This window comes from Volvox carteri (genome assembly GCF_000143455.1).
Source record: "Volvox carteri f. nagariensis unplaced genomic scaffold VOLCAscaffold_24, whole genome shotgun sequence".
Taxonomy (NCBI): Eukaryota; Viridiplantae; Chlorophyta; class Chlorophyceae; order Chlamydomonadales; family Volvocaceae; genus Volvox; species Volvox carteri.
The window spans coordinates 884,355-912,196 of record NW_003307567.1 but is presented as its reverse complement, the minus strand read 5'-3'; the positions used below and the strand labels follow the sequence as shown (position 1 = coordinate 912,196).

The 27,842-nt window shown below is 57.1% G+C and overlaps 4 protein-coding genes across 4 annotated transcripts; 2 read left to right on the top strand and 2 right to left on the bottom strand.

Annotated features, from left to right (window-relative positions):
• On the top strand, positions 1-3,977 carry VOLCADRAFT_92116 (uncharacterized protein; the record flags this gene model as incomplete). The annotated part of the gene is made up of 9 exons (XM_002951564.1): positions 1-409; positions 667-776; positions 911-1,028; positions 1,188-1,510; positions 1,619-1,828; positions 2,726-2,994; positions 3,141-3,207; positions 3,322-3,480; positions 3,648-3,977. The coding sequence occupies 9 exons, from the start codon at positions 1-3 to the stop codon at positions 3,975-3,977; spliced, it is 1,995 nt and encodes a 664-aa protein (XP_002951610.1).
• A 1,964-nt stretch (positions 3,978-5,941) lies between these two features.
• orc1 (origin recognition complex subunit 1) lies at positions 5,942-13,314 on the bottom strand (the record flags this gene model as incomplete). Its single annotated transcript, XM_002951482.1, has 17 exons — positions 5,942-6,130; positions 6,560-6,604; positions 6,836-7,003; positions 7,331-7,468; positions 7,692-7,862; positions 8,001-8,048; positions 8,270-8,348; positions 8,599-8,708; positions 9,103-9,300; positions 9,679-9,794; positions 9,882-10,062; positions 10,368-10,484; positions 10,760-10,966; positions 11,350-11,511; positions 11,963-12,091; positions 12,753-13,009; positions 13,158-13,314. The coding sequence occupies 17 exons, from the start codon at positions 13,312-13,314 to the stop codon at positions 5,942-5,944; spliced, it is 2,472 nt and encodes an 823-aa protein (XP_002951528.1).
• A 4,849-nt stretch (positions 13,315-18,163) lies between these two features.
• VOLCADRAFT_105144 (uncharacterized protein) lies at positions 18,164-20,063 on the top strand (the record flags this gene model as incomplete). Its single annotated transcript, XM_002951563.1, has 3 exons — positions 18,164-18,367; positions 18,878-19,410; positions 19,635-20,063. Exons 1-3 carry the CDS (start codon positions 18,277-18,279, stop codon positions 20,061-20,063), a joined length of 1,053 nt encoding a protein of 350 aa, XP_002951609.1. The 5' UTR covers positions 18,164-18,276.
• Positions 20,064-25,153: 5,090 nt separating this feature from the next.
• VOLCADRAFT_81516 (uncharacterized protein) lies at positions 25,154-27,842 on the bottom strand. Its single transcript, XM_002951481.1, has 6 exons — positions 27,490-27,842; positions 27,351-27,405; positions 26,795-27,276; positions 26,408-26,552; positions 26,059-26,261; positions 25,154-25,828 (listed from the first exon to the last, which is right to left on the bottom strand). The coding sequence occupies exons 1-6, from the start codon at positions 27,727-27,729 to the stop codon at positions 25,811-25,813; spliced, it is 1,143 nt and encodes a 380-aa protein (XP_002951527.1). The 5' UTR covers positions 27,730-27,842; the 3' UTR covers positions 25,154-25,810.

The following is a 27,842-nucleotide window of genomic DNA, read 5'->3' as shown; positions in this document are numbered from 1 at the left end:
ATGGCCTGGAGCCTGGGTGCCTTGCTTTTACATCTCGCGCTGTTGACAATATGCCCATGTTTGGCAGACCAACATGGCACGACTCGTGTAGCTTTATACATGGATGCCACAAGTGACGTCCTTGACTTCAATTGGAATGAAGGCCCAAACAACCTGCTAGAACAGCTTGAGCAGCTTGGCTTCCATGTTCAGGCTTCGCATGCTCATCAGCCAAACCTTCTTGGCACTGACAAGCCATCAGCATACGTTGTGCCTGTACAAAACGGACACCTGTTTTACAGCTCAGTTGAGGATATGGGCGCTGTGGCTGCTTATGTCCAATCGGGCGGCTTGGTTATCATCTTGGACGCAAACCACGGCGAAGGCGAAGCCCTCCGCAATTTCGTCGGCTCTTCTCTGGGCTATGAGGGTGAGACATGCAATTTGTTGGTCCTGCTTTGTTACCGTCATAACGGCATTCAGTTGCCTTGGCTAATTTCAAATTTGACAACAGCTACATTTTGTCTACCTGAGCCCTTAACAATCTGCGTTCCCCGCCTATAATACTAGGCACATGGAGCCACTGCAAGCAATTACAAGGAAATTCCAGGGGTTTGGCAGTGCTGAACGGCTACGTATCATCATCCTTCCTTTCCGACGCTGCTGATTCCTGGCCGCAAACCCTAGAGGATGCACGCGCAATCACATATACAACTTGGTGCCGTCACGAGGATGAATTTGCAGTGACCTTGCCGCTTTATACGTCTCAACTTGACTCCACAAGGGTCGCAGTTCAGGTGGGATTGTTTATGGTGAACTGCACGAAATATGTATTGAATAGTGGCATTTCTAATACTTCTGTCGGCATAGCATTTTCTGCAGCAGCAAATACACAGATCGTCCGCGGATCCCATACCTACGATTATTGCAGGCTTTCAGCAAGGTTAATAACCCTGGAGCTGTCGTCTGGTTAGGATATGACTGGACGGATGGCCCACAAGACCAGTGGGGCGCTCTTCTAAAGAAGCTCGTCACAGATTTCGCGCAAGGTGAGCAATCCGGCATCATTTGGCATCTGGGTTTAGGCTGGTTTACGTACACGCACTGTGCATCGTTTTACCGTCTTTTCCTAAGCCACCCGTTTTATAAACTGTAGGCCTCAGCCAAAACAATATTTCAACGGCCCTTCGCTACCCGCCTTTGTCCAGGAGTCTACTACGCGCCTTTGTTCGGAAACGCCGACGCACATCCCTTGTTTGCTGTGGACACCGTCTTGGAGACCGCATCGGATGTCGTTGCGGATGCAGCTGAGATTGTGCGGCGCTTCCTGGCGGTTCCCGGAATGTATCCCTCCACGCCGGCAAACCCCCCTCCCTCTTCGCCCCCCGAGCTTACGGGCTTTCCCCCACTGCCACTTGGCAAGGCCATGGAAGTTGCAAAGTATACGGCAGTGTACCAAGAACCAGCTGGGGAGGAGTTTGACTTCATGGGGCTCATCAATCGCCTGAAAATCTCGGTGGCTGCTGCAAACGTAGGTCGATGACGTTGTTCGGATACGTTGTCTCGCATGCCACAAATGTGGAACAGAATTTGTTTTGTGCTTACGAATACCATTTGTTTCACGTTGCCGTGTTTGCAGGACGTGCCGACTGGCAACGTGATTGTCAACTTTATCATTTTCCCCAACGGAACCGGCTTGCGTGGACATTGGCGTCGTCGCGCAATTGAGACTTCCGAGCGCATTTTCACCGATGCAGAGATTGCTGAGATGTATGCGAAGACGGATATGCGGCCCCTTGAGCTTTACCTTGTCAGCAAGGCCCCCATCACGGATGAGATGATGCTTCAGGTCTGTGAGGGGCAACTTTGTGCACGGTTCGCTGTATGTAAGACAGCACCTGTGATCGGAGTAATGCGGTGCAATACGTTTTCCTAACTTAGTCCTGTGTGATTCCAGTCACTTTTGGTCGTTTTTAAATTACTGTTGCTGTTTCTTATTGTACCCTGGCCTTGCTGATTTTATTGGTTGCAATACAGCTTGCGCAAGAGGAGACGGAGTTTATCCGTCGTGCGATGCTGGACGGCACGGCGGATAACGCAGCACAAGGCGGCCTCCTTCAGATTGGTTACCTTGTTATCAAAATTATCAGTGTGGCCTATCCTCCATCGCCACCGCCCTCGCCGCCCTTGGAGCCTGGACAGATTGCCCCGCCTATGATGCCCCCTTCGCCGCCCGAGCGCCCCTCCTTCCCCCCACCTTCGCCTCCTGTCAACTTCACCCGTATTGAGCTTGAGACTGGTAAGCAATAGTGTGGGGCCTAGTTAATGCCACGTTTGTTGTGTCAGTCAATGCGTATTACAAACATTCCGTCAGCACCCTTTGACACCGAAGCTGCAATTAATGAAAATGGTTCCCGTGCTTTGTAAACCTTTGAAGGACTCTTTCCCTAGGCGGTCATTCGATACACGTCGTGCCATGGTCGCAGGTGCATTTGGCGTCAAAGATGGCTGGTCGCCGCCATCGCCGTCGCCGCCGCAACAACCGTCGCCGCCGCCAATGCCGCCGTCGTCTCCGTTATCTCCATCCCACCCGAGCCCGTCGGCTCTTCCATCGCAGCCTCCACCAGTATTTCCTGTGCAGTCGATTCCTTTGCCGTCGATGCCGTTGCAACTTCCGCCTGTTCCATCACCGCCATCGCCATCTCGGCCCTCCCTTTCGCCGCCGTCTCCATCTCGTCCGTCACAGTCGCCGCCTGCACCGCCATCCCAGGTGTCTTTATCGCCGCCTCTGCCTTCACCATCGTTGCCGTCACCGCTGCTTCCATCACCCAAGCCGCCGTCACCCAAGCCATCATCACCCAAGCCGCCAGCGCCGTCACCGCTGCCAAAGCCGAGGTCGCCTAAGGCGCCACGGAAGCCACGGACACCAAAGCCCCCATCCCCAGCGGCTCCTCCTCCCTCGCTTTTTATCAAGGTCACGAACGTCTCTGCTCACGGCGCGCGTGGCAGTAGCAGGTACGTCAGCTGGCCGTTTCGTACGCTGAGGCATGTGACGTTGATCATAGCGATTTATGGTAGCTAGGCTGGGTTACTGCAAGCTACTTCGAACGTGGCTTGTTGAGGAAATGAATGTTGAGGCCAATTTGCGCAATTTCCCGCAGGTCTCTTGTTTGGAATGATGACGGGGACTTCAAGTCACAGCTGACAAAGCAATCTCCTCTCCAACTGGTGAGTCGCATTCGTCCTGCCCTGTGTGCGGTGTGCGGCCCATTAACAGAGAAAGCGGTTCTATCGCGACATGACGCCCTGCACCCTTTGCTTTGTCAACATCAATAACCGCAGGTCTACCCGGCAAAGCCGTCATGTCCGACAACCTGCACGGCCTGTCAGTACGCGTGGAAAGCGACCGCGGACCAGCTCAGTGTTGCGGTATTTTTCAAGGAGCCCATGCAGATTTCGCGCATATACCTCAAGCAGATTAGGAATTCCGGAGTTATTACCGTAAGCAAGCTGTGGCTTTGGGTCGGGGTTATCAACCCTTTTCAGACTGCATGGGCTTCTGTTGTGCGTCTGTACGTGCTGTTGGACTGGATTGGCTGCTGATTACCATGTCCCTTAATCTTTCCGCCTAACATCTTTATGCCTTTGCCACCGTTACGTGTATGTAGGTCCAATTCATTAAATGGGTGTACCCTCCGCGGGGCGTGGTTGAGGGCAACCTTGGCCGCACCGTCTGGAATGTTACTGACGACACGAGCATGTGCCAGTCGGTGTTGGCGATCAACGTTGGGCCCGCAAAGAGCGGCATGAACCTGGCTGTGCCAGCGGGCGGCAGCCCGGCAAACTTGCCTACCAAGCTGCGGGCCACTGCCACTGGCGGCGTTTTGGTGACCATGGAGCGGCCTCGCAATGCGGGGCTAAACTACGGTCCCTTCCTTGAGTGGATTCGCTTCAGTGGCCGTGCCTTGTACCCTTCAGGATTGGTTCCGTACAACTAGGGGTAAGGGAGCTCGGAACACTCTGGGCAGGAATGGTTCGATGGAGGATGCGGTGGCGTGCTCCGTTGAGCAGGAATGATCAAGCATATCGCGCTGATCAATATGATTGATTCTTAAAGGGTTCTCGTACGCAGATGTTTCGCTTGCTTGGGGCAGGAGAGATGGGCTGGGGTGCTTCAGTGAAAGGGGCCTGCGGCAATCGCTGGAACTAGCTTTCGAAAGTTTCCTCTGGTGCCTCCCCGCTGCCGTTACCACCTGTTACGACGGTGGTGGAGGTTGCAGGCTCAAATTGTGGGCCAGGATGTCTTTTGCAGGATGTGTTTTTTTATTATCTGCAGGATGCTATGGCCACGTTTATTTCTTCGTCGGCTTCCTCGCGAGCTTTACTAGTGGATATGCAGCGGGCGTCTATGTGGTGTGGTTGCTGGTAGTTTGTTCTTATTAATAAATTCGTCACAATGACCGTTGGGATAAGCAGGTAGTTAGGAATGTGCATTGATACTGGTTTGTGCATAACAAGGCTGGGTTCTGATGCGCCGGACATGATGCTGAGGATCGTGGAACAACAGTGTTCGACTTTTGCAAGGATTCTGCGTAACGGCAATCTAGGGTCGCTGAAGGACCTCGTTCCCCTCGTGTTTGGGACTTTAATGTTTCCGCTACCGGTTGCAACACCCGTGCTACAGATCAAACCGTAGTCTGTAAGGGTATGCCTTGCCAAACCCTGCCGTCGTTTCGACAAACCCAACTTAACCCGACCAAGCACCGCAGCTACATGCTCTGCGCATACTAAGATATCTCGGCTCAAACAAGAAAAATGAAACAGCAACGGACGGAGATTACCTGTCCCGACACCCAGGTAGGAAAGACATGGTAGGAAAGATCAGGTAGGAAAGACACGAGCAAGTCAAACTTCGACCACTTGCCCGGCCAGGGTTAATTCCTTTTCCTCGCATCCCTAGCAACTCAAAGAAAGTGCCTTCTGTCCTCCCTCAATGAATGCTTCCGTTCCAATCGTTGAAAAGATATGGCTCGTACTGTTACCTTTCCAAGTGCCTCCCACGCAATGTTTCCAGGACCACACCATTCCTGAAGATGGTAACAACCATAAACTTGACGAAACGGAGGTGACTTCTCCCTGAAAAACGGTAGGTCGCCATGAAAGCGAAACAAATATTCTTTAAAGTAGAAACAAGGCAACCTCCGGCGAGGTGTAGTAGCTGTCGTACAGTACGGTACACGCATCGTGTACATATACGCGTTAAAGCGCTCTGCCAGCATCCATAGAGGCCTTAACAGCTGCCAGCTTCTACACAAGTAAGGGTTAAAGCCACCGGAAACGCCTCGCGTCCATTCTACTCGGTGACCATGCCTAGATACAGCCGTTCGATTTGCACTGCACGTCAGCGTCAAGAAATTGCGATCTCCCGTCAGCGACGACAAAATTGAGGCCGGTGACTGACGTCATGCTAAAAGACAGACATGCGCATCTGTCCATTGTTATATACGCGTTAATCGCAGCATGGCCTTCTTCGGCCTGTGACACAGCCGTCCGTCGCTGTTCCAGCTACTTCCATTAGGCAATCTACACAGCCAAGCACTCCACTTTCTGACGGACCTAACAGAAGGGAGCATGCAATAAGAAAAATCACCAAAAAGGTGCGTACTGTAACCCTAAGCAGTCAACGCAACGCGGACACGGTCTTGGGCCAGCCACCGCTCTCCTGCCTTCCTCTCGCCGTATCCATCAAACCCTGTCCGTCGTTCCGTCTCTTTAGTTTGGCAGTCAATGGCTGCAAACGCATTTGCACGCAACCAATTAAGCCTAGTCCATTTCCATATCTGGGAATGTTCCCGACATACGAAATCAAGGAAATCCATGGACCGACGGCGAATATATACATACATACGTGGGTACAATCAATACATACATATGTAGCACGGCTCCAGACACAGCGAATATGTTAAGATGCGACATTGTGTCCCCAGAGGTTTCCAAAATCAATCTCGACAAAGAGCGGAAAAAAGTCCTTCGACAGTAGAAGCGTGGAAGCACCCCTCTGCCAATGGACGATTACGACCCGGTTGCAATGACCCGCGAGCCGACCAGGAGAGTGATATTGACGCCGCCGTTGATCCGGGCACAGATTCCACTGGGTGCATGGTGGTGGTGGTGGCGGTGGTGGGTGCTGAACCTGAGAAAGTCACTCTGACTTTGTCCGCAGAGGTCGTCACTACTCATGGGAAAAATGAGAGTGCCCCGATATAACATCGGGAAAGGTAGGGACTGCCAGCATCAGGCTAGCGGCCACGAGTGATGCTGTATATCCCCTCACCCTACTTCGCACATTCATGCATATGTAGCAAATAATATGAAATCAGCGCCTGTGCCTGCAGACGGAGTCCATTCGCGGTCCACGGCCGCCGCTGCTGCCGTTCAAAGGAGGGATGCAGCACACTACACCGCTGCAGACGCAGGCCGGACGTAAGGCTCCGGGGGCAGCCGATTGGGAGTTACTTTCGCTGTGTCGTTACCGGCCACTTAGGGTGCTATCGCTGTCTCACGCCAGACATGACCGCACCGGCGCCAAAGCGGGGTCGGCACGGAGCACCTCCACCAGGTCGTCCTGTGGTCAGCAACGCGCAAGACAGTCAACAACCAGGGCGTTTACGATTAACGAGCTGCACAACCGGCAATCCAAGTTACAAGTTCCGCACACAAGTGCGGGTGTGTCTGTAAAAGCCGGGGGGGCCATGGAGGTGGCGATCAACTTGCTTAGCCTGTTATTCAATCGGATGAGGCGCGCAAATATCTAAACAACTACCACCGCAGCCCTCGAACTTGTTCTTTTCCTTACCAGGGGCACATTGAGTGCCAGCTTCATGCCGGGGCCCTGCCAGCCCGCTTCCGCCAGCACCAGCCGCTGCGCACCCAGAGCAGCTGCCGCCTCCACCGCACGCGACAACGGCAGCGCCGCGTCCTTCATCAACAGCGCCAAGTGGGTCGTCAGCCGGTGGTGCAGCGCCTGCGTGTACATTTACATTTACATGAAAGGTTTTAGAGGGCTCATCGGGGTAAGCAAATAAACAAGTAATAGATACCGTGATGTACGTTGATGTGGGATTTGGCTGGGACGGCGTGGAGAAAAGCAACCGACAGGCTAAAAACGAAAGGCCTGACGAGCCCAAGTTATAGAGGAGAGGAAGAAGATGGCACGTGTACTGTTAAGTCACGCAAACGGGTGTTGTAGGTTTCCCGAAACGGGGGCCCCAATATTCCCCTAACCTCGCCGCCACGACCCGGGCTCTGGCGCCATCTCGTCTGGCGGAGCCACCACCCCGCCTGTACTCACCCCGAGTGTGACCTCTAGCTTGCTCTGTGCACGCACTTCCACCACCAGCGCGGCCAACACCAACTTCTGGTAGAGCCCCGCAGACCGCAGCAACGTCATGTGTATGCTGCCATACATCTCCTTGATCGCGGCATGGGCCTGTCCAGGTTGAGTGGGAAACAAAGAAGCAAAGATTCAATTTCAGTGTGAAAGGTGTTGTAAGGGGTTGCAAGGAGTTCGATGTCGGGTTCGAGCGGCGCCCAAGCATGGCCCACGAGTTCAGGTCACAAGCGAGAAGTACATGGCCCCCGATAAACATAACGAGCAGCAGGCTGCTGTGCTACCTAGCGCGGTCTCTCCTTTTGTGTTTTGAAAAACGAACCTGCCTAGCGCCCACAGCATTGGTCACGTCCAACGGTGGCGGCGCACCGCCGCCGCCAACCTGCTGTGAGTGCTGCTGCTGCTGCTTAAGCGCAAGCTCCGTCTCCGCGATTTCCGTGGCCCGCCGGAGTAGCTCCAGCGCCCGCCGGACATCCCCCGTCGTGCTTGCCACCTGACGTGCACCATCAATCCATCATCCACATCGACATTAACAACATCGCAATGCACGGTTAGCAGCGGCCCGCAGGCACGGAGCATTACCCTTGCCACCAGCTCCCTGTTTGCTACCATTTCCATCAGCACCACGCACCTTGCGAGCGCAGAACTCCACCGCAGGCTTTGCCACTGCTGTGACGCCCTGCATATGGTACAGCACATCAGACAAGATTTACAGCACACATTACCAGGAAACTGGAAAGGCAAGGAATAAGCAAGCTGAATTGCTAAATTCTGTCGATTGGCCCGTCCCTGCACAGACGGACGGTTATTGACACGGAAATGTTTAGGTCAAGCTCCGGGTCCGCCACGTGAGTCACTCCAGCACTCCCAAAACACATCTCAACACACACACACACGCACCTGCAGGCGGCTGTTGAGGATCTCTCGGAGCTGGTCACAGTTGTAGGGGTTGAACGCCAGCTTGGAACCCGATAACCGACTGCAGGGGAACACAATCATAAGAAAAGTTGTAACAAGAGTAACATCGCCAACGGCACCAGCAGCACATTTGACATCGGACGGGACAGGTTCCGGCCGCCGGTCAGTAAAAACAAGCCAGGGCGTCGCCATGACCGCGATGACCACATCGGACATGGACGGGAATCTAGAAAGCGACCGGACCCACACAGACCCCAAAGGCAAGCACACACCCCAGGAGGAAGATGAAGTTGCGGAGGGCACCCACCCACCTTGCGATGCGTGGCAGCACTCGGCTGTCCAGGTCGTGGGTGTTGGAGATGCCAATGACAGCCAGTCGGGAGCCCTCCCGCATGGGCCACTCGAACAGGTTGTAAAGCACCTGCATGTGGTCGGAGGAGCCAGAGTACCAAGGGAGGTGAAACAGATACTCTACCCGTATCACTGCCCGGGTGCTGTGTTCAGAGTACCAGAAGTGGAAAGCGAAAAGCGCTGAAGATACCTGCCCAGCCCTTTCCCCTCCCCCTGCTCATTCCCTTCCTCCCGCTCCTTCCTGCCCATTTTCTCAAATCCGCACTTCCTCTCCCTCTGCCTAGTCCTCTCAATCTCAGCCCCTCTGTCTCGATAAACATTCCACGTACGCTTTTGACCTCGGGCACACCACTATCTCGGTCAATCCCACCCTCACTAAAGCCCCCACCGCTCCGGCCCCACGGACTCTACGGACGCCCCCTAACACTTCGAGGAACTCTCCGCGCAACCGCAGCTCCACTCACCGCCTGGTCCCGGGTTATGAGCACATCAATCTCATCCACGATGAGCAACGTCATGTGACGCCGAGCACCCCCGGAAAACGACTCCTCCAGGGCCTTGAGCGCACGAGCGGGGCCCCACCGCTGACCTGACATGCGCTCCCACAACTTGGAGTACACGTGCTGTGGAGTGGGTAGCTGCAGCGCGTTGAGGATGACCAGCTGCGTGTGCGTGTGTGTGGTGGGGGAGGGAGGGTAAGTGAGAGGGGGTTGGTACAGGGAGAAATCAGGGAAGAGAGGGAAGAGAAGTGAGAGTGTTGTTGGAGGCGAATGGTTTGAGTCGCGATTGGGTAAAGTGCATCTCATTGCGGCGGGTCCAGTGCTCTGTAATTTGCTTCAAGCCCCGTCCATCCTAAGGTGGTTCTGCCCGGCGTGCGCCTCTCTCCTTACGCGAGTCCGGTACCGTTCCTTCCCATTGCCCGTACTGCCCTCTTTTGTCCATACGTTGACCGGATTTACTTCACGCTACCTTTCCCTTCCGACCACATAGATTCCCATCGCGAACCCAAATCCTACACACACACACCCGCCAGCGCGCACCTGCACCCCGCTGCTCTGTGCCGCTGCCCGCACGCCTCCAAGAACCTCCATTACGCAGGCGGTCTTGCCGGTGCCCGGCACGCCGCAAATATATAGCACCCCGGGACTGTCACCACCTGCGCAGACACACAGCCGGCAAGCCATCAGCCATCATACTTGGCGTGTCCTTACCAGTCGATAAAAGAGCTCGGAGGCCGGCTCACCCTCTTCCACTGCCTGCCCGATGAACCGCCTCAATGCCTGCTTCTCATTTTCGCGGCAAGGCAAACCACCGGAGCAGTTGTTGAGCGCCAGAGCGCGTCGAGCAGCCGCCAGCTGACCCACGGGTCCGCGGTCCGGCACTGCGGCGGCGCCCTGGTCGAGCAGCAGACCCGACCCATTCTCCTGTAGCGGGGCGAGATGGTGGGAGTGAGGGACTCGATTACACGCGGACATGCAACTGGTACTGATCATGGTAGCAGGGTAAAGGTGGAGACAAGTATGCGAAGACGTGTAAATAGTCCTTTTAATAACGGTAGCATACGCTGCAGGTGTACCAAGCAAATCCAACTGGCTTGCGGCTCCGCAGAGAAGGAGCACACGACGAAGAACGAAAGCGATGTCAACTGATGATCATGTTATACACCCTTCCAAGATGGCTCAATCGCCGACTGCCCCACCAACCACAAAGGAGAGAAACCAAAACTCACGTCTATAATGGCCTTGTAGCAGTGGGCTCGGCCTGCAGAGCGGCCGCCGTTGCGCGTGGGCGGCCTCGCCTGACCCGGCCGCGGCTTGCGGATGACCCAACCGTCCAGCGTGTTGCGCTGCTCGGTAATGAGAGGATGCAGCAGAGGTGTTTGTTTAGAGGAAAGCTCGGAGGCGGGGAACGAGAGCGAAGCTAGGAAGAAGCGAGTAGGTGGAGGGGGCGAATGGACGGCCAGAAGGCGCACCCCAGCGGCGGTGGGCAGACTGCCGAAATGGGAAATTAGTTCATACACAATGAACTATGGGAGATTTAACCTGGTAGGGCGCTTGAGGGTCACCCAGTTAACGAGCACCACCAGCAAAGGAAGCCAGCAGGGGCCCCCGGCATGCTCACCGGCTTGTACTCCACATCGCGGTCAGATTCTTCCTCTTCCAAGTCGTCCTCACCGCTGCTGCTGCTGTCCTCGTTGCTGTCCACAGCGGCTCCGCTGCCGCGGCGGCGGCCCCGTCCATCCGCGGCCGCCGCAGCGGCGCCCCACTCGTCGTCGTCATCGCTGGCAGCACCCAAACCGTCCTCCGTGTCCAGGCACCGCCGGAAGCGCTGCAAATGGGACGGAGGAGGGAAGGGGGGGGTGTTTGTGGCACCAGACAAACGAGTATGAAAAGTTGGTAGTATCGGGGGGCGCTTTGAGTTCTGGGATGCGTTCGACAGCGCGGGGGATCCTAACGAGAAACAACTTCCACGCTCCTGCAGTGACACAGGATCTACGGAACATTTGCACTCGTTTAAACAGCCATACAAGCCCACCCAAACCGCAAACTGCCAGCCTCATATTGTTAGTCTTGTATCGCTGCCGTATTGCGATTCCTCTTGGCCTCCTCTCCTATTAGCAACTTACGAGCACCTACCGCAACCCTCGCAAAAAAACAAACGCGCCACCGCACCACAGCGTCACACCAGAACCCCAGACGCCATCAACCCACCTTCCACTTGTCGTCATATTCGTACTCGCAGATGTAGACGTCAGTCCCTGACGTGCTCGCGAAGCGGTCGGGGGGCACGACGTATGCATGGCCCCAGATGCATCCCACGGGCTCCGTGTGCTCCACCACACCCAAAAACACTTCGCGACTGTGGTGGTGAGACTGTGGCAGGCGTTGCGAGTGAGAGTTGTTTTGTCGGCGGCGGCGCGTGGAGGTTAGCTGGCGAGCCGAGATAGAATAGAGATCGAGCGCCGATTCGAGGGATTATGCCCGATGTGGTGATGTGCGGTTCTGACAAAAAGATATTCCCGATTGCTATAATTATTATGCCATGGGTGAGCGAGTTGATGAAAAAGCGTTATATGGCGGAAAGTGGGATGGGGATGGCGCTGTTGCTGCAGTAAGGAGAGGAGGTTGGGGAGAGGGAGTAGTGAAGTGCAAAAAGCTGTTGATGATAGGTGCCGCAAATCCTGCGTCCTCCCAGTAAATGGGAAGGGATATTGGAAAGCACTGTGGCCAACAAGATGAGATGCAAACTCGTAAGCGGCCGGCGCGGAGCGAATCCAGACCCGGTGACTTTTCCTGCCATGCGGCGGCCCTTCCTGCGGTCTACCTGGCGGCCCAGGTGTGTTTCCTCCGGCTTCTTGTAGTGCCGCACAATCACATGCACCTCGCCGTGCTGGTCCCGCTCCCAGCCAGTTACCCGCGCGAGACCCAGGATCTTCTCCCCGAACAGAAAAGCCTGCGAGCGGTAAAGGCAGGCAGGAAGGGGGAGGAAAGAATTCGAATCATGACATTCAAACCGATTTAGGAAAGTATCCTTGTCCGGTTCGTCGTGCTGGTTGCCATGCGGTTTGGCGATGACAAGGATGCTTCCTCTAAGCACATGAAGACTTAGAAGCTTCCGGCAGGCATGAATGATGATGCCTTCTCCCGCGGGGCCTCACCTGGCAGGATGTGTTGAGGCTGCGGCCGACCGACGACGGCGGCACGCCTTTCTCACAGTCCGGACACAACCAGTCGCCCTCGGGAAGTTTCTTCAGTGGCGGCTTGAGGCAGCGGAAGTGAAAGCCGCGCAGGCAGCGGTCGCACTCCACCATGCGTGTGGTGTCCGTGTTGCGACCGCACAGACAACACTCTTCGTCATCCTCGCCTTCAGGCAGTTTGTCAAAGTCATCCGTCTCAACAACATACACGTCGTCACCGGCGCGGAATTCCTCGCCAGCAATTTCCCAGCTGCTGAAGAAGCGATGCGCAGTGGCGACACTGCGTCGTCGTAATGGCACATCACCTTTGCCTGATCTCCCAGCCGCCTTGGCGGCACCTGCGGACTTAGAAGTGCCTCGCAACGGGACTGCGCTAGTGCTTGGCGGTGCGGACGATTTGCGGCCGGAACGGCGCACGGCAATGGCACCGACAGTTGCTGTTACTTCTTTGACTTCCTGCTGCTGCTGTTGCGGTTTCCAACCGTCGTCGTCCTGCAAGTCGTTCTCATCATCTGTAGCAGTCCGTGGTGGGTTTCGCCGCTTGCGGCCGCGGGTGGATCCTGCTTGGGTGGCCACAGAGGTGCGCGCGGCGCGAGCCTTGGTGCGCTCGGTGGCCGTTGATTTAGGAGCTGGCGTGGCAACTGCGGTCGTCTTTGCATTTTTGTGTGGTGCAGCTGCGTTGAAACACAAGGGGACAGCGGGACGAATGTGTCAGCATTGTTTTGGGGCTGTTACTTCAAGGCTTAACGCCGCGACGCACCTCTCTACCGCACCAGTAGCCTCCCTATGCAGTCAACACAAGGAAAGCCGCAACTAACTTACCAGGGCCCTTGCGCACAGGAAACGTATCTGTGATACGTGCTTGTTTGGAAACCTGCTGCGCTGCAGGGGCCGCCTGAGCGCCAGTGCCATCAGTCCTTAGCCTGCTGTTCAGGACGGCGTCTTTGGCCGCCCGGGAAGGCCTCCCTTCTTCAAGCATTCCGCTTATCTTTTAAGCAACCTAGTCGGTTATCAGCGCTCAGTAATCCAGGTTAAGTAAAGGAGGCTGGTTATGTTCACCAGCAGCCACGGGAAAGGTCAACGCTTTTAACCATGCATAGCTTCTCGACCAAAGATAAAAGTGTATTCCACAAAAGTATGACACAAATGACCATTTCGCGTCGCGAAGCCGATCTTGGTTAGGAAGCTGACAGTTCGCGGCTTCGCGCCCTATGAAAAATTGGATTCTGCCTGCATGCAGGGCATGAACCACCCGGGAATGTTAGACAAAATTCTACCGATCCTAAGCAGGATATGAGAATTACTATGTGCATTCTGAATCGGCTTCCAAAGATGTTGGCCAGGAAGGCTTGAAGTAAGGCAGCCTTTACAATGCTTCCATGCCGCTAAAATCTTCCCTCCATAACATTTCCTTGCTGTAAAATGGCATAGTATAACCTAAATCCACAACTGTCGCAGGAGGGCAAAGGTTCCATCTCGGACAGTGGAAAGTCTAGGAAGCTTTAAAGGGTCGCCTTGGCATCATGAGCACTTCAGCGTGTTAATCCTGGATTAAAGCTTTTCGCTGCCTGGAGATAGACTTTATTTCGACTGTTCTCCTGAATGCCGCGCATCGGGACCCCTACGGAACCGCAACAGATCCAATGGACCGCCAACGTGGAAGGAGCTCAACTGCAGCCCAGCCCCGGCTCCTGGGCCTTGGCATGTGCCTGGGCACTGGCGCCGCCGCCGGCACCAGCAGGTCCTCGCTCCCCCAGCTCAAGCCCGCCTTCGCAGCCCCTTCCCCCAGCTCCCGCCCAGGCTCCCTAACGAGTAGCGCCGGGCCGGGCGTCCTGCCGCTACGCTCTGTGAGCCGTCACTCCTTTGATGCCGACTCGTCTCCCGCACCTGACACTGGCGCCACCACCGCGCCGCGCTGCGCCACCGCGCCGGATGGGGATGTTCCAGCCGCCATTGATGCCGCCGTCGGACGTGCGTCCCGTGGAGGTAGCTTGGGAATTCCCACCGGCGCAGTGGGAGCAGCGGCTCGTCCCGCCACTGGGCCGTCGCCGGGTCGCCTCGCCTCGGTCTGGGGTGCCAGCAGCAGTGGCAGTGGCGGCCATCTTGCAGGGAAACGCAGCAGCATCGCCGCCTCCCCTAGTCCCGAACGCAGCGACACGCCGGTGACGCCTCCGGTCCACATTCAATGGCTGCCGCCCGTGCCTCGAAAGCCAGCACTCTGCGACGGCACCGCCCCCACAGCTTTGAAACTCAAAGCCGAGGACACCCCGGGGACAAGGCCGCGGGTGAAGAAGCAGGTGCAGTGGCTGCTGCCGGAAAAGGAGGAACAGCCGCTGGTGGAGCAGCAAGGAGGGAACCGTAAGGAACAGCAACCAGGGCGGGGCTGTGGGGGAACAGAAGGGGGAGCTCCAGCAGCGGCGGTGGCGAGCGGCGTGGAGAGGGAGCTCGCACAGCTGGTATCGCCGCCGCTTAAGAAGGCGCGCTTAGATATACCGGCATCAACAGGCGCTCGGGAGGCGCCAGCACGGCGATTGGGGGGCCTGCGCCAGCCGGTAGCGGCATCACCGTTGCCAGCACCGCGGTCAACCCCGCTGCAGGCGCTGTCGCACAATGTTGCCCTGCCTGAAGTCCTCCGATGCCAGCTCCCGGCGGGCGGGCCGCCGCCGGAGGGTGCAACAGAGCCACAGCACCGCCGTCGCCGGAGTCTTATCCCCCATGCGGGGCAAAAGAAACGCCCCCGTGGAGCATCGACCACAGGTGCCGACGACGAATTCTCCCCCGCCGCCGCCGCAGGGGTGCATATCGCTGAAGTAGCAGCGGTGCGTTTGGTGGAGGGGTATTTGGAGGAAGCACCGCTTACGTCAAAACATTCTGGTTCACGCATTTTGCACGAATATGCGCGTATACTTCCTCTGTCTGTCGCGACCTGTTGTCATTCTACAGGTTACGTTGTATTGCAAATCGCGTAATGTATAAACGCGCGTAACCCACGAACTTGGTTCCCCCTCAACTTCCCAACAATGCACTCCCAGGGGCCGGGGGGAGGCGCCACCGCACTGCAGTTGCTCCAGGGAGGGGCACAGGTGAGCGCACCAGTGGACAGGGAACCTGGGAGTCCTGGCAAAGGACAGATCTAGAGGCTGGCCGAGAGTTGGCGGCCGGACATGGTTAGCTGGGACGGCTACATCTCCTGCCATGTATTGTTGCTGCACGTGCTGTTGTTGCTTGTGTGGTGTTAATTGATTGTGTCTTGTCCCCAAGCAGTTCAACAGCTGCACATTTTAGCTAATGTTGGTACGTGTCGGTGCTCGTGAAAACTCGGGGAGGCAATGTGCATAATGAGTCTGATCTGTTGCCATCGTTCTTACTGCTCGTTCTTACCTGCCGTGCTAATGCTCCCGAAATATTCTGCGTGTCCCCTTGCTGTCACGACGGACGTGAATTTGCTGTAATTTTTACTGTGCATGTACGACTTGGAACGAGTTCAGGTGTCGGCACAGTTGCTCGAGCTGACGGCGGCGCAGTGGACCAATTTGGAGCGCCACCTCTGCGGCCATGACGGCCATGCGGCTCTGGAGGCTGGTTTGAACACGCTTACCGTTTTGTCCTTCACCGCGCCACCGCTGTCGCGACCCGCGGGGCCGCAGGAGCATAGACATGGGGACCAGCAGCAGGCCGGGAAGGAGGGAGGGCGACTAGGACTGCTGGCGGGGGCCGGCGGGGCGTCATCGACAGCCGCGTCGCCAGTGGACGGCAGCAGGGGTGAATCTAAGGCGGCCGTCGCCATCCCTACCGCATGCGCGGGCTTGTGCGAGGGACCTTGCAGCTGCCCGCCGCTGGCGTCGACGGCGGCAGACGCTGCCCGACGGCACGGTATGTACGACCCAGGAGGCCTGTCGGACATTGCGGCAGTGAGTGCTGGCCAAACCTTGGGGACCAGCACCAGTGCCAGCACGGGTGATGGCGACAGGAATGTGATGGAGGTAAAGAACCAGCACTTTGCCGGTACGGCGTGTACGGAACCGTACTGTGACCTGTGTACGGCGCTGCGTGCGCATCTGGGTGTGGTGCGTGCGCTATGGCGGCTTATCGGCGCGGCAGTAGAGCTCTTCTGCCCGCCCACGGACGCTGTTGAGGACGAGGACTGCCGCGGCGGCAGCAGCACCGCTACCGGTGCCGGGGCCTCCGACGAAGGGCCACCATTGCCGGTATCACGTTCACTGCCGCTGCTGGCTGCCACTACTGGTGGCGGCGCTGCTGCGGCGGCTGCCGGTGCAGCAGCTGACCAGCAGTGGTCGGGTGGGTTGGCTATGGCAGCCATGGATTCCAATGAGAGACAACCCCGATCCCAACGCCATCACAGAGGCGGAGGAGCCATCTCAACGGGTGGTAGCGACCCGGTGGGTGATTGCGTCACAGCGCCGGATGATGCGTGCGGGGCTACGGGGCCGGGGCTGGCCACGCCGGAAGCGGCTTCTCAGGAGGCTGTCCTGCTGAGCCGTACGTCTAAAGGTACCGGGACCGATGCGCCGCCGCCCCAGGAGCAGCAGCGAGTTCGCGATTCGATAAGCAGCTGCAGGCGAGGAGAGCGCGGCTCTAGGGGTGCGGTTGCGGAGGCGGAGGCGGCGGTGATGAAGCCTCCGCTGAGGCTGATGTGGGGGGCCTGTGCGGCCAACGTGCTCCGAAACCTGGCAGTGGCTGACTTGGTTCCGGAGCAGCTGCTGTGGGGCTGTGGTCTGGAGACATGCGCCGGCGCTATGGAGGTACGGCACGGTTAAGGACGCTTAACTGGGCGCAGCCCACCCGTGGTGTGTATGTGATTGGTCTGTATTTTTGTCCGTACAAGGGGTTACATTTCTTTCCACTCTGGCGCTTGTGTGGTGATTATGACGGTCTTTGCCGGACTGTCGGTTGGCAAATGACAGCGGTGGAGGAAAGACACACACACACACAGCAGCGGCAGTAACGACGAGATTGGCAAGCACCAAAGCTGGGCCCTTCTACGGCGCCGCTATTAAGGAAGAAGCCTCCCCCCTCTTAGCGACCCCGCTGAAGCATTGCCTCCCGCGGGCGGTGCGAGTAGTGTGTGCGCGCCTTGTTAGCTAATTCGTTGTCACCATCGTGTTCCAACATGTCGAGGTCGAGGTCGAGGCCCTATCCTCACTGTTGTTCGTTGCTAATAGGCCACTCAGTGCTGCACCGTACAGTCCGTACCTAGAAACGTTTCCGTACGTTCCGTACACCTCCGGTCGCACACATGACCCTGTTAGCAGCGCCATGCAATACTCGTTTATAGCCCGCCCGAGCCTACGCGGCATGAAGGAGCAGTCCCCTGCAGAGGAAAGGAAACCTGCTGAGCTCGCGGCCCGCTAGGCCGTCAGCCTCCTTTTTTCCTCTTCCCTCTTCGCAGCCCCCTTCCGCCACGCTGGCGTCATGTACGGCCTGTACACTTTCCACTCGCCCCAAACACATGATCGCTGCCTCATCCACCCGTGGCTGCCAGGTCGTGCTGAGGAGGGAACACCGGACCGCCGCTGGCGCGGCTGCTCCTGAAAACGCCGTTGCCAGCACCGCAGTCAACGCCGATGCCGCCAACGTCCCCGTCCTCCTCCTTCACGACCTGGTTTCCTCCTTATTGGAGCTCCTCACCGCTCTTCCGCACTGCTTGCGTCTACCAGATGCTGCAGCAATGGAGCTGGGGGAGGAGGAAGAGGAGAAAGAGGTGATGCCGTCTAAGCAGCAGCCCCAACACGATCATGAGCGGGAACACCGCCAAACGCACCAAGAGCAGGCGGTTCAGCCGGAGCACCGCCAGGGGCAGCAGGTGTCGCAGCTTGAGGCTTGTAGCCCGCGATCAGCGGCGGCGGCGACGACGACGGCGACGACGCAGCCGAAACTTCTGCGGACACTTCCGCGACCGCGGCCTCTGCTCCAATGCGTTATGTCGTTACTGACGGCCGGAGGGGGAGGAGGAGGAGGAGGAAGAGACCGAGGCGCACACGTACCTCTGCAGTTGAGGACACTGGCGGCGGGTGTGTCGGGCTGGGCTGTCGGGGTGGCGCTGTGTGTATGTTTGTGTGTGTGACGTGTAATGGAATGAGGGGAGAAGGGGGGAAGCGGTACACTGCGGGACCCTTGGGCGGGGTATCCCTTGCAGGCATACCCCCGAACGGCTTTTTGAGAGGGGGGAAACACATGGGTAGAGTTGGAGACGGGGCACGTCCTTGCTGCTTGTTGAGGGGTTGGTGTCGCCCAGTCCAGGGACCTGACGCCAGCGACGAGGCGCCTCACTCGGACCCGCGGCGCTGTGCGGCTGCTGAGAGCGGAACACTGCTGCAGACGCCACTTCTTAATGCGGCCCAACAGTCGTCACTATGCACCGGCACCACCACTGCCGCCGCAGCGGTCGTCAACACCATTACCTCCACACTCATACCCATCGTATACCAATACACACCCACCACTAGAAACCCCTCGCTGCAGCCACTACCACCGCAGAAACGGCCAGCGCCATTCGGTTGTCCGTTCTGTTCGCCGTACAGGTCTGCTCGCAGCGTGGCTGGCCAACCCAGTCAACAAGGAGGTTGTCCTGCAGGCTCTCCTTCCACCGCCCAGCCAGCCGCCGGCATTGGCTCCACTTGCTACTCCTACCATCATCACGGCCACGGCCACTACCGCCACTACCGCCACCACCACCAGTACTGCGCCGACGGTGGCTATGGCCACAACATCAGCATCATCATTAGCAGCAGCAGCATCGGCTTCAGGATTGGGGAGCGGATGCGGGGAGCGTGCACCTCTGGATGCGCTGCAAGAGCTGCTGACCCTGTCGCCCGCCGCGGCGGCAGAGGAGGTACGACGAGAGGCGGCAGCTGCAGCGACAACGACAATTGGAGAAGGACCGGTGAGGATGGTGTCTGGGGCTCTACCTGCAGGCGTCCTTGGAGCGGCCGAAGCAGCGGTGGGGAAAGATGGGGAGGAGAATGGCGGTAACGGCAGCGGCAGCGGCGCCTGCCAGAGGCTGGAACTGCTGCAGGCGCAGCGGCGGTCCGATGCAGTCGCGGCGGCGGTGGAGGTGCGCTCGTGCGTGCGACCCGTTGTGTTGTTCCTGAACCAAGCTTGTGGAAGGGGCCTCGTGTATATGTTTATGTTTATGTATGTGTGTTGGTAAGGGCCGACAAGTTATTGTTGTGCGTGTCTGTGTGTCAATGAAAGGCCGTTAAGAAAAGTACGAATGTGTGTGGTTTGGCTGAACGTAAGTGACCGGTCCCGACGGGCGGTGTCCGTGGTTTCGTGCAGGTGCTTTATGCGCTGGCGTGTGGTTGCGGACCCATGGGTCGGAGGTTACTGGGTGCTCACCCAGGGATACAGAGCGGCTTGGCTGCCCTAGCCACAGGCCACTCGGTGGCAGCGGCCGATGACACACTGAGAGGCTGCACGGAGAGGGAGAGGGAGGCGGCGGCGGCTGCTGGCGTGGGTCCGCTGTCGGCGGCGCTGTCGCGGAAACCGTACGTTTATGAACGCGACTTGCTGGTGGCGCGATGTCGGGCGACGCTGTCTGCCGCTTCGGAGGTGGCGACGGAGGTGCTGGCGGCACTGGCGTCAGAGGAGACGCATATGGCCAATGTCAATGACGACGGTGATGAAGCCCAACAGCAGCGACTGAAGGAGGCGACGGCGGAGGACCCTCATGACATGCGTGAAGAGCGGCCCAGCTCAAGGAGCTGAGTTGATTTGGTTTTGATGAATTAATGGTAATCCAGATCCGTAAAGATCCGCCAAAGGCTCTCCAAATATGTGTGTGTTACGCCTTGAATTGCGTTACCCTCTAAAGGTGTAGCCGAGAGGGCCCCGAAGGCCGTGAGGTGGCCGAGGGCTGTCCGAACTATATTCGAGGAAATCGATACAATAGGAGTCCGCAACACCGTGGTCTTGCCGGGCGGGCTGAAGCTGGTGCTGCGTATATTCGCCACCAGAGCTCGAGTAGAATGATTGATCTCAATCCGGCCCAACAGGCATCCGCGAGTGGATATTCTCAGGCCTTGGTAATTTTGCTGCACGACTATGCTGAGGAGTTGCGGGCGGCAGCAGCAGGACGGCTTGTTTGCTTTTCTTCGTAGCAAGGCTTTTTTAAAGTGCACTGCAGACGACAGGGAGGCAGGTATCGAGGCTCACATGCCAGGAATGGTTTGGCATTGAGAAGTCCTGGACAGGAAATGTTATTGACCGGTGTTGAGAGCTGGGACGGATCTGCTTGGTCGGCAGGGGTTATGAAACGGAACGGTTATGAACTGTTTAAAATTATCAAAGATACATAAGTATCTTAAGCTTCGGCATGGGGGAGTGCTAGGAGTGTTCATGGCATGTTCAAATCTTCAGTGCACGTGCGCGCGCATTGCGCCGCGTTTCGCGTTTTATGGTAATCGGGAGAGTGTACAACCTTCACGAGAATTGCGAGGTGCACCAGGGATGGGTGTCGTGCGCTACCCCTCTACGCAGGTGCCGTCTACGGATGCTCGCTGCGCACTGCTGGGTTTCACTCTGAAGCCTCGAGTGGTGGCAAAGGATAGGTCACATGATTGTTCGGTGCATTGATTCCCACTTTGGGAGGTTGAAGCTTCGGCCACATGAGGGCCTTATGGCACTTGGAGGCAGTAAACAGTTTCACGGTGGAGGAAAAGCATTTATATGTACGACAACTAAAATAGAGGTCAGGACCAATAGAGAACACGCTTGCTCTTGGAGCGCTCAAGTCACAACCGAGTAGCCCCAGCACCCGAGTACGACGAATGCAACAGCAGCAACCCGACAGTGCCCGGCATGGAAAGACACGGCATAGCTCACTCGCCCATCTTGTTTAATCTTTTCATTGAGACATCACAAGAAAAGGGCCAAAGAAAAGGACGCGCAGCCATGGCTCTTGATTCCTGCTTCCCCTTTCCGATGTGCTTCATTACTGCGCCGCAGCGCATACCCAACCCCCATCTAACCAAACAAATAACCTCGCCCTCGACGTGGTCCGGGAGAAAAGAAATACACACACACATACACACACACAAACACACACACGCGGACGCGGGCGCCTTCCTTGACTCCAGTCCTGGAGCCTTCCTCCCCTTAATCATGGCCCCCTGGCACCTGCTGCTGCTGCTGCTATTCCCACCAGTGCCATCCATGCTTCCACCACTACTGCAATTACTTCTACCTCCGATAGCTACTGCTGTTACTATTATAGTCACAACTACTGCTGCTGCTGCTGCTGCCAAACATGTCCTCATAATCTTCAAGGTCCGCACCCGTACTCTCCAAATGCACAGTGGGGCCAAGTTCTGCTCGCCACACCCTCAAGCCTGAGCGGCGGGCGCTGCACCGAACCAGCTCCAGCGACTGCCACGAAATGCAATATTTCGTAGAACGTGCACCGTACATCCACGCCGGGTCATCCATGCAAATACCGCGCGGTCAGGGGGAGCCGGAAGGGGAAGCATGTGGCTTGGAAAGCCAAAGAACGCGTATCAGAGGATGACGACTACTGAGCAGCGCTATCTTGCCGGTGTTGGCGGTGACGGCTGTGCTGCTGCTGCGTGCTGCTGCTTTTATGGAATGCCCGTTGCACCGTTAGCGGTTGATTATCGCGTTAGACAGCTGGGAACAGAGTGCACGTGCGCATCGACATAAATGGTATTCCGGCAGTTTCTAAGTAGCGCTTCAACCTTGCGTGAACCCACCCTGCCCTTTCTACCGTTGGGCGACAGCACTCAGCCCCAGCCCCCGGGACCCGCTATCCCCTTGGTTTTCTTCCCTCCCCCTTTAACCCTTAACCCCCACTTCAAACCACCCTCGAGTCACACCTGCAGCCCCGGAAGGGCCGCTGCCAGCACGAGCACGTCCCGCCGCTGTAGCGCCATCTGCTTCAGCTGCAACCGCCTCACCTGCCGCCGCGCTCCAAACCGTGTGCAGGAGAGAGCAGTGAGGGAGAGGGCGGGAGGGTGTAGCGTCGCATGCGTCATGAACCATGTACGGCAATGGAACCATGGGGTGTACGAATAACAATGGCCGTATGTGTTTGGGCAGCTCTGGGTCGGTTTGGGGTTTCGGTGCACGTATAAGTTGCAACCCCATGACTAATCGCACCTCTTCTCCGCTCTCACCTGAGCCCCCAGGGGCGCTACAGCCGCCATCCAAGGCGCGTGCGGCCCAGCCCAGCGCAGTCGGCTGTAGCTATCACGCAGAAAGGAAAACGGGGACGGCCGCAGCGTCAGCGGGTGCCTCCGCCAGTCCGCCTCTGTCAGCACCCGCAATAGCAGTCTTGCCGCCGCCGCCACCATGTCGACAAGCAACGTTGCGACGGCGCCGCCTCCGCCAAGTTCTGGCGGACCAGGTAGGCCGACAGATGCAAGGTCGAGACAGATCTCTCCTTGAGGGTGTCGTACGGCCGTGCAATCTAGGGTAGAGAAGGCGGGTAACGCGGCGAGGGCTGCCAAGATCGCGACGTCGGGCATGTAGCGAACCTGGGGTGGATGTCGGTGGAATGACGACAGTGATGGTGGTTGCGGTTTGGGAACGACAGGTTTAGGAAGGGTCGAGGGACGACTGGACGGGTCTAAGGGCGATTTTGTGCGGTTCGCACTGTAAAGCAATGAATGGACAAGGGAAGTGACGGGAGAGGTGACAGAAAGAGGCGTGATTGCAGCGGCGATATATAGAGTCCACAGGACAATCCCCCGACCACCGCACACATCTGTCAAAACGCTGCAGCTACAGCCACAGCCACTACTGGTCGCCCGATTCCTCCCTTGCCGGCTGCTGGTGCAATAACGTGGACGCGCGGCAGGGAGCTAACGGCTGTCGTACCTTTCCACGTGGCTTCCCGATACACTTCTGGCCTAAGCCATAGCACTAGCGGCCTAAGCCAACACCTGAAGCGACCCACCTGAAGCGCTCGTAGTCGCGATGGAAGCCGCACCGCACAGAGCGGCAGGGAGCACAGCGGCCGCCCCCAGCAGCCATCACTGCCGCCACCTCCGTCGCCGGCGGTCGTCGGTTCAAAGAACTCTGGTGGAACCTCCGACAATAGCCCCAGGGGCACTGGCGGCGGCTGCTCCGGAACGACATCCCACTGACTTGGCCCCGCGCACTCCGCCGACAGCTCACCGACGCTCAGCCGCGCCAGTGCCGACGCGTGGTACGGCAAGTACGGCAATGTAAGTGCAAGGTCTGCTCCCAAGTCCAGCTCCACGAGGCAAGCCACCGGTGCCGTGGCCGGTGTACGGCAAAGGCAGCGGAGAAGCCTGTGTACGGCTGCGCCGTACACCAGATGCGAGCTCTTCGGTGGAGAGTGGCTCATGTCACCTCCAAACCCCGACCTTCCCCAGATCGGCAGGACGAGCTTTGTGAGGCCGGAGAGGGCCGCCAGTGCATACAGGTTATCGGCCCACTCAGGTTGGTGCGCTAAGCCGGGCAGACGGAGCTCCAGGGAAGTCAAATTAACGAGGGAGGTGATGACGTCGAGGCAAAGCCCGGCCGCTGCGAACGTTCTGGAACGCTGTTGCTGTTGCTGTAGCTGCTGCTGTTGCTGTTGTTGCTGTTGTTGTAGCTGCTGCTGATGATGTAGCTGCAGCTGCTGCCTCAAGTGCTCCAGCTGCTCTTCCTCTTTGGCCCGCGACACTTGCGGCATCGGATGCCGCATCGATACGGGACAAGGCGTGGAGGTGTCCTCAGGCGGGGTGTCGGTGCCGGACTGGCGCTTAGGGACAGCTTCAAGGTCCATATCAAAATTTAGATCCAAGCTGAGCGTACGGAGCTTTGGGCCCAGGGCTTTCAGCACGTTTCCCGCTGCAGTCGCAGTCAATGCTGCCTGTGGCGCCACTGCGACTCCGCTTCGTGGCTCCGCCTGTTCATTGGAACTGGGGCAGTGGGATTGCTCTGCAGCAAGGTGGGAGTGCTGAGGCGCGCAAAGCGCCAGGTGTAGCGCCGATAGTGCAGGCATCCTGCCCGCAATGCGATATGCCCCTGTTGCGGTGGGAAAGGAGTTGACTGGGCCACGGAGATGGAGATGCGTGATGGAGGGCGCAAGCGGGCTGAGGATGACATCGATCCTGGTGCGTTTAGCAATCGAGGGTGGAAAGAGTCGTTTGCATGTGCTGTGTAAGGCGGAAATGAGTATGGAAAAGGGTCCAAAGGCAAGCTGTCAGCACCGAAACCATGAGAAATGAAACCGGCCAGTTATCACTTGGAGTTATCCTCTTGGAGGATGAACTCCTGAGGACGAACACTGTTATCACTTGGAGTTCGTCCTCTTACTCACATAAATTCTTCTGACATGTCGCCGAAAAGGTCCATGCGTAGTGTCGTAGGTCGACCGCCGCGTGCATAGATGTCACGAAACGCTTTCGACATGACCGCCCTCGCTATCTCTTCACCAGTCAGGCTTACGAGCTGTCGGCAGCGGACTGCAATATCGGTACAGTTGGCATCATATACGTCCCGACAAGACCGACAGACCAGCCTCAGGTTAATGGCTTTGCTCAGGAACCTGATCAGCTGTGGTACACTGCTGATTGCGTCAGAAAGGCTATTTGTTCCTCCCATAGTCGGTTTAGGCTTTTGAGGTCATGAGCTTTGCTACAAATTGGGTCTCAATTACTTCTGTTCTTAGTGCATTCCACAGGATTTTACTCTGGCAGTTCAGCCTACGGCTTCAGGTTCTTGTTGAAACGGGCACGCATAAGAAGCGCACGTTATGCAGCTAACCTAGCAGGCATAGAACTGTACAGCAGTACAACTAACCCTACAGCCTTGCTCGGAAAAAAATCGAATTACCCCTGCTTGGAGCCTTACAATGAATGCATTGAGCACCTAGTCCCTGTTCAATGTCAACGTGTTTCGAGATCACCATATACGGGCGGCGCAACAGCATATTAGCTGTCCACAACAGGGGACACTCAAATGCACCCAAACGACACTAGCTCGCATTCCATCTTAAATTGGTCGCTCATTCGCTCATCCTCCTGGTCAAAGCATCCATCCAGCATGCTCCACGGTTTCAACAAGCCGTTACTACGTTAGAACCGCAAATACAAGCGGCATCAGCTCGCCTGCACATGTACCTTTACGAGTATATGACAAACGCAGATTGGGCTGTGGACAGTGCTTATATGCAGCGGGTCCAGCGCCGTCAACAGCCCAACCAGTCATTCATAGCACACCCGCAGCGGTTAAAACCCCCACCCTTGTACAAGCAGGTTAGACTACTCGGGAGATATCCGAGCGCATTAGTTCTACCCAGAGCGTCAAAGTCATATGTCAAAACATCAGTGATACGAGTGACATGTGCGGTCATAAGTCCATGCATGTTCCTGCCCTGAAGTCAAGGTGCAAATCAGCACACGACAGCATAGAAATGTCTAGTTGCTGCAAGTAAATGTACAGCAGATGCTATCGTGCAAGACAACAAAATTGGGCTGGACTCGGCCTCAATCGCTATGGTAGTCCTGCAAAAAGGGAAAGAAAAGAAATACGGGACAAGTTATAACCCATATATTCAGCGACACAAAATGACGTGGGTGTTAACGTCAGAGATGCCATTTGCAGTTCAAATTCCCGATTCAACCCTCCGTTATGTGCCAAGGACCCCACAAATTGCGCAATCTGCCCCGGCAAGGAAAATACGCGCAGCCTTCATAGTGACACGACTCCAAGACCACAACAATTACAAACCCACCTCGTCATCCACATCGGCCGCCTCCAAACGGACGCTGGGGTTGTGCGAAATGTGTGACGGCGAGACAGGTCCTTGCCCCCGCACATTCCGCAGCCAAGCTTCGAGCTTTCGCAGGTTGGCATCGTCGAGGGCCTCAAAGTCCAGCTCCATTTCGCCCGACTCGTCAGGCTGCATGGCCTCCGACGGCAACAGCCCCATGAGCTCTGCGTTGAAAATGCAACCGCAGACACAAAAGCTTATCGTACGACATACATGCAGAAGTAGTACCGTCCCCGAAAGGCTTGCATAATAGCGTGACTGTAGAAACCGAAACCTCGGGGGTAACATGAGGAGCCATACGACCACCTACCGTTCAGCTGATCTTCTGATAGCTCTCCAAACGCGTTCTGCAGCTCGGTAGCAATCTGGTTCCGTCGCTCATTCGTCAAGGCCTTTTCTCGCCCTTTCCCACCCGACGTTACCTCATGGCTGTAAGCTCGCCCCCCGTTCGCACCCTGTGGGTGTACGGCGCGTAGAAATGGTTTGCGGAACATTACGAGGACGAAACACAAATACTTCCGCAATTCTTAGATAGCAACGCTTAGCTCTATGGTATGCCGAGACATCTAGCCCAGGTGTCCGGCAAAGCAAGCGCTACATGTCGCGCAACCACTTTGCACTTTGCAGAGCTCACGACGACTTCAGACGGATATATTGGTACTCTGCTGCTCATGGCGCACTAATGACAATAACTCACCCTGCTAGGGGCTGCTGCCGGCGCTGCAGGTGGCTGCCGCTTCTGCGCATTGCCACTTCTCGTGGGCCGGTCCGTAGTCACCTTCGGCGCCGGGGGCTCAAAATCGGGGTCATACTTAGGCGCTGCAACCCCAGCAGTTGCCCGTTTCGTGCGCTCGCTCGCAAGACCCGAGTTGGCCCACTCGTTGCGCCAGCGCTTTTCGGCCTTTTCGCCAATGACGCGCACCGGGGTGTTCACCGGGTTGTAGAGCATGCAATTTGACCACATCAGCCGAACATCCTCGGCAAAATCTTGTGCAGTCGGGTACTCGCCCCGGTCGAGCTTCTCAATGATTAGGTTGATCCATATCGGGTTCTTCACAACCGTGTAGTAGTCGGGCACCTCCTTCTCGTTGACGCGGTTCATGAAAATGGCCGCATCATTCTTGAGCCCTTTAATGACCTGCTGAATGAGCTCCCGGCACTTGGCCACCCAATCGGTTGCTGCGGACCGCGGGCAAAAGGACTTTACGCGTAAGCGCTTGCCACTGTTGGCTTTCTAATACACGAGCACTCACCTCCAACGCTGAGGCTTGGCCGCGCTTCCAGCCGCGCCTTCTTCGTCGGCGGTGCCTGAGGAAGATGCGTTAAGGTGCGCTGGTCAACACCTGTTCAGCACCTCGGTAATCACGCAGTTCGGAAGGATGCTAGCCTTACATCATAGCCTCCATTCTGCTGAGGCAGTTGTGGCAGCTCGGGGTGCGAGAGCAGCCGCTGGAGGCGCTCGAGATCTTTCTCTGAGGCTAGATTTCTGTCAACAACGGACCTCTCCACAGCAACACGCACGATGCCGTTTCCGTCCACACCTAAAAGGTTTGAGTCAGCTATCAAGGAGCCGTCATCAAGCCTAAACTTAATGCGGCGAGCTACGCGGGGCGCGGCCATGGTCGGGTCCATTCTCGGCCGCGCCAGGCCTCCACGGACACCGCGGAGGCCGGGGGCCAGGGTGGAAAAAACGCAATTTCAGGAGGCGGCGTCTAGGTGGCGGCTCAGCGGAGGCGGTGAGCGCG

Coding starts and splice junctions, on each gene's coding strand:
- VOLCADRAFT_81516 (XM_002951481.1), bottom strand. CDS start 27,729: ATGGACCCGACCATGGCCGCGCCCCGCGTAGCTCGCCGCATTAAGTTT. Junction 27,406..27,489: donor AGCAGAATGGAGGCTATGAT/GTAAGGCTAGCA, acceptor CATCTTCCTCAG/GCACCGCCGACGAAGAAGGC. Junction 26,553..26,794: donor CGGCAGCAGCCCCTAGCAGG/GTGAGTTATTGT, acceptor GTACACCCACAG/GGTGCGAACGGGGGGCGAGC.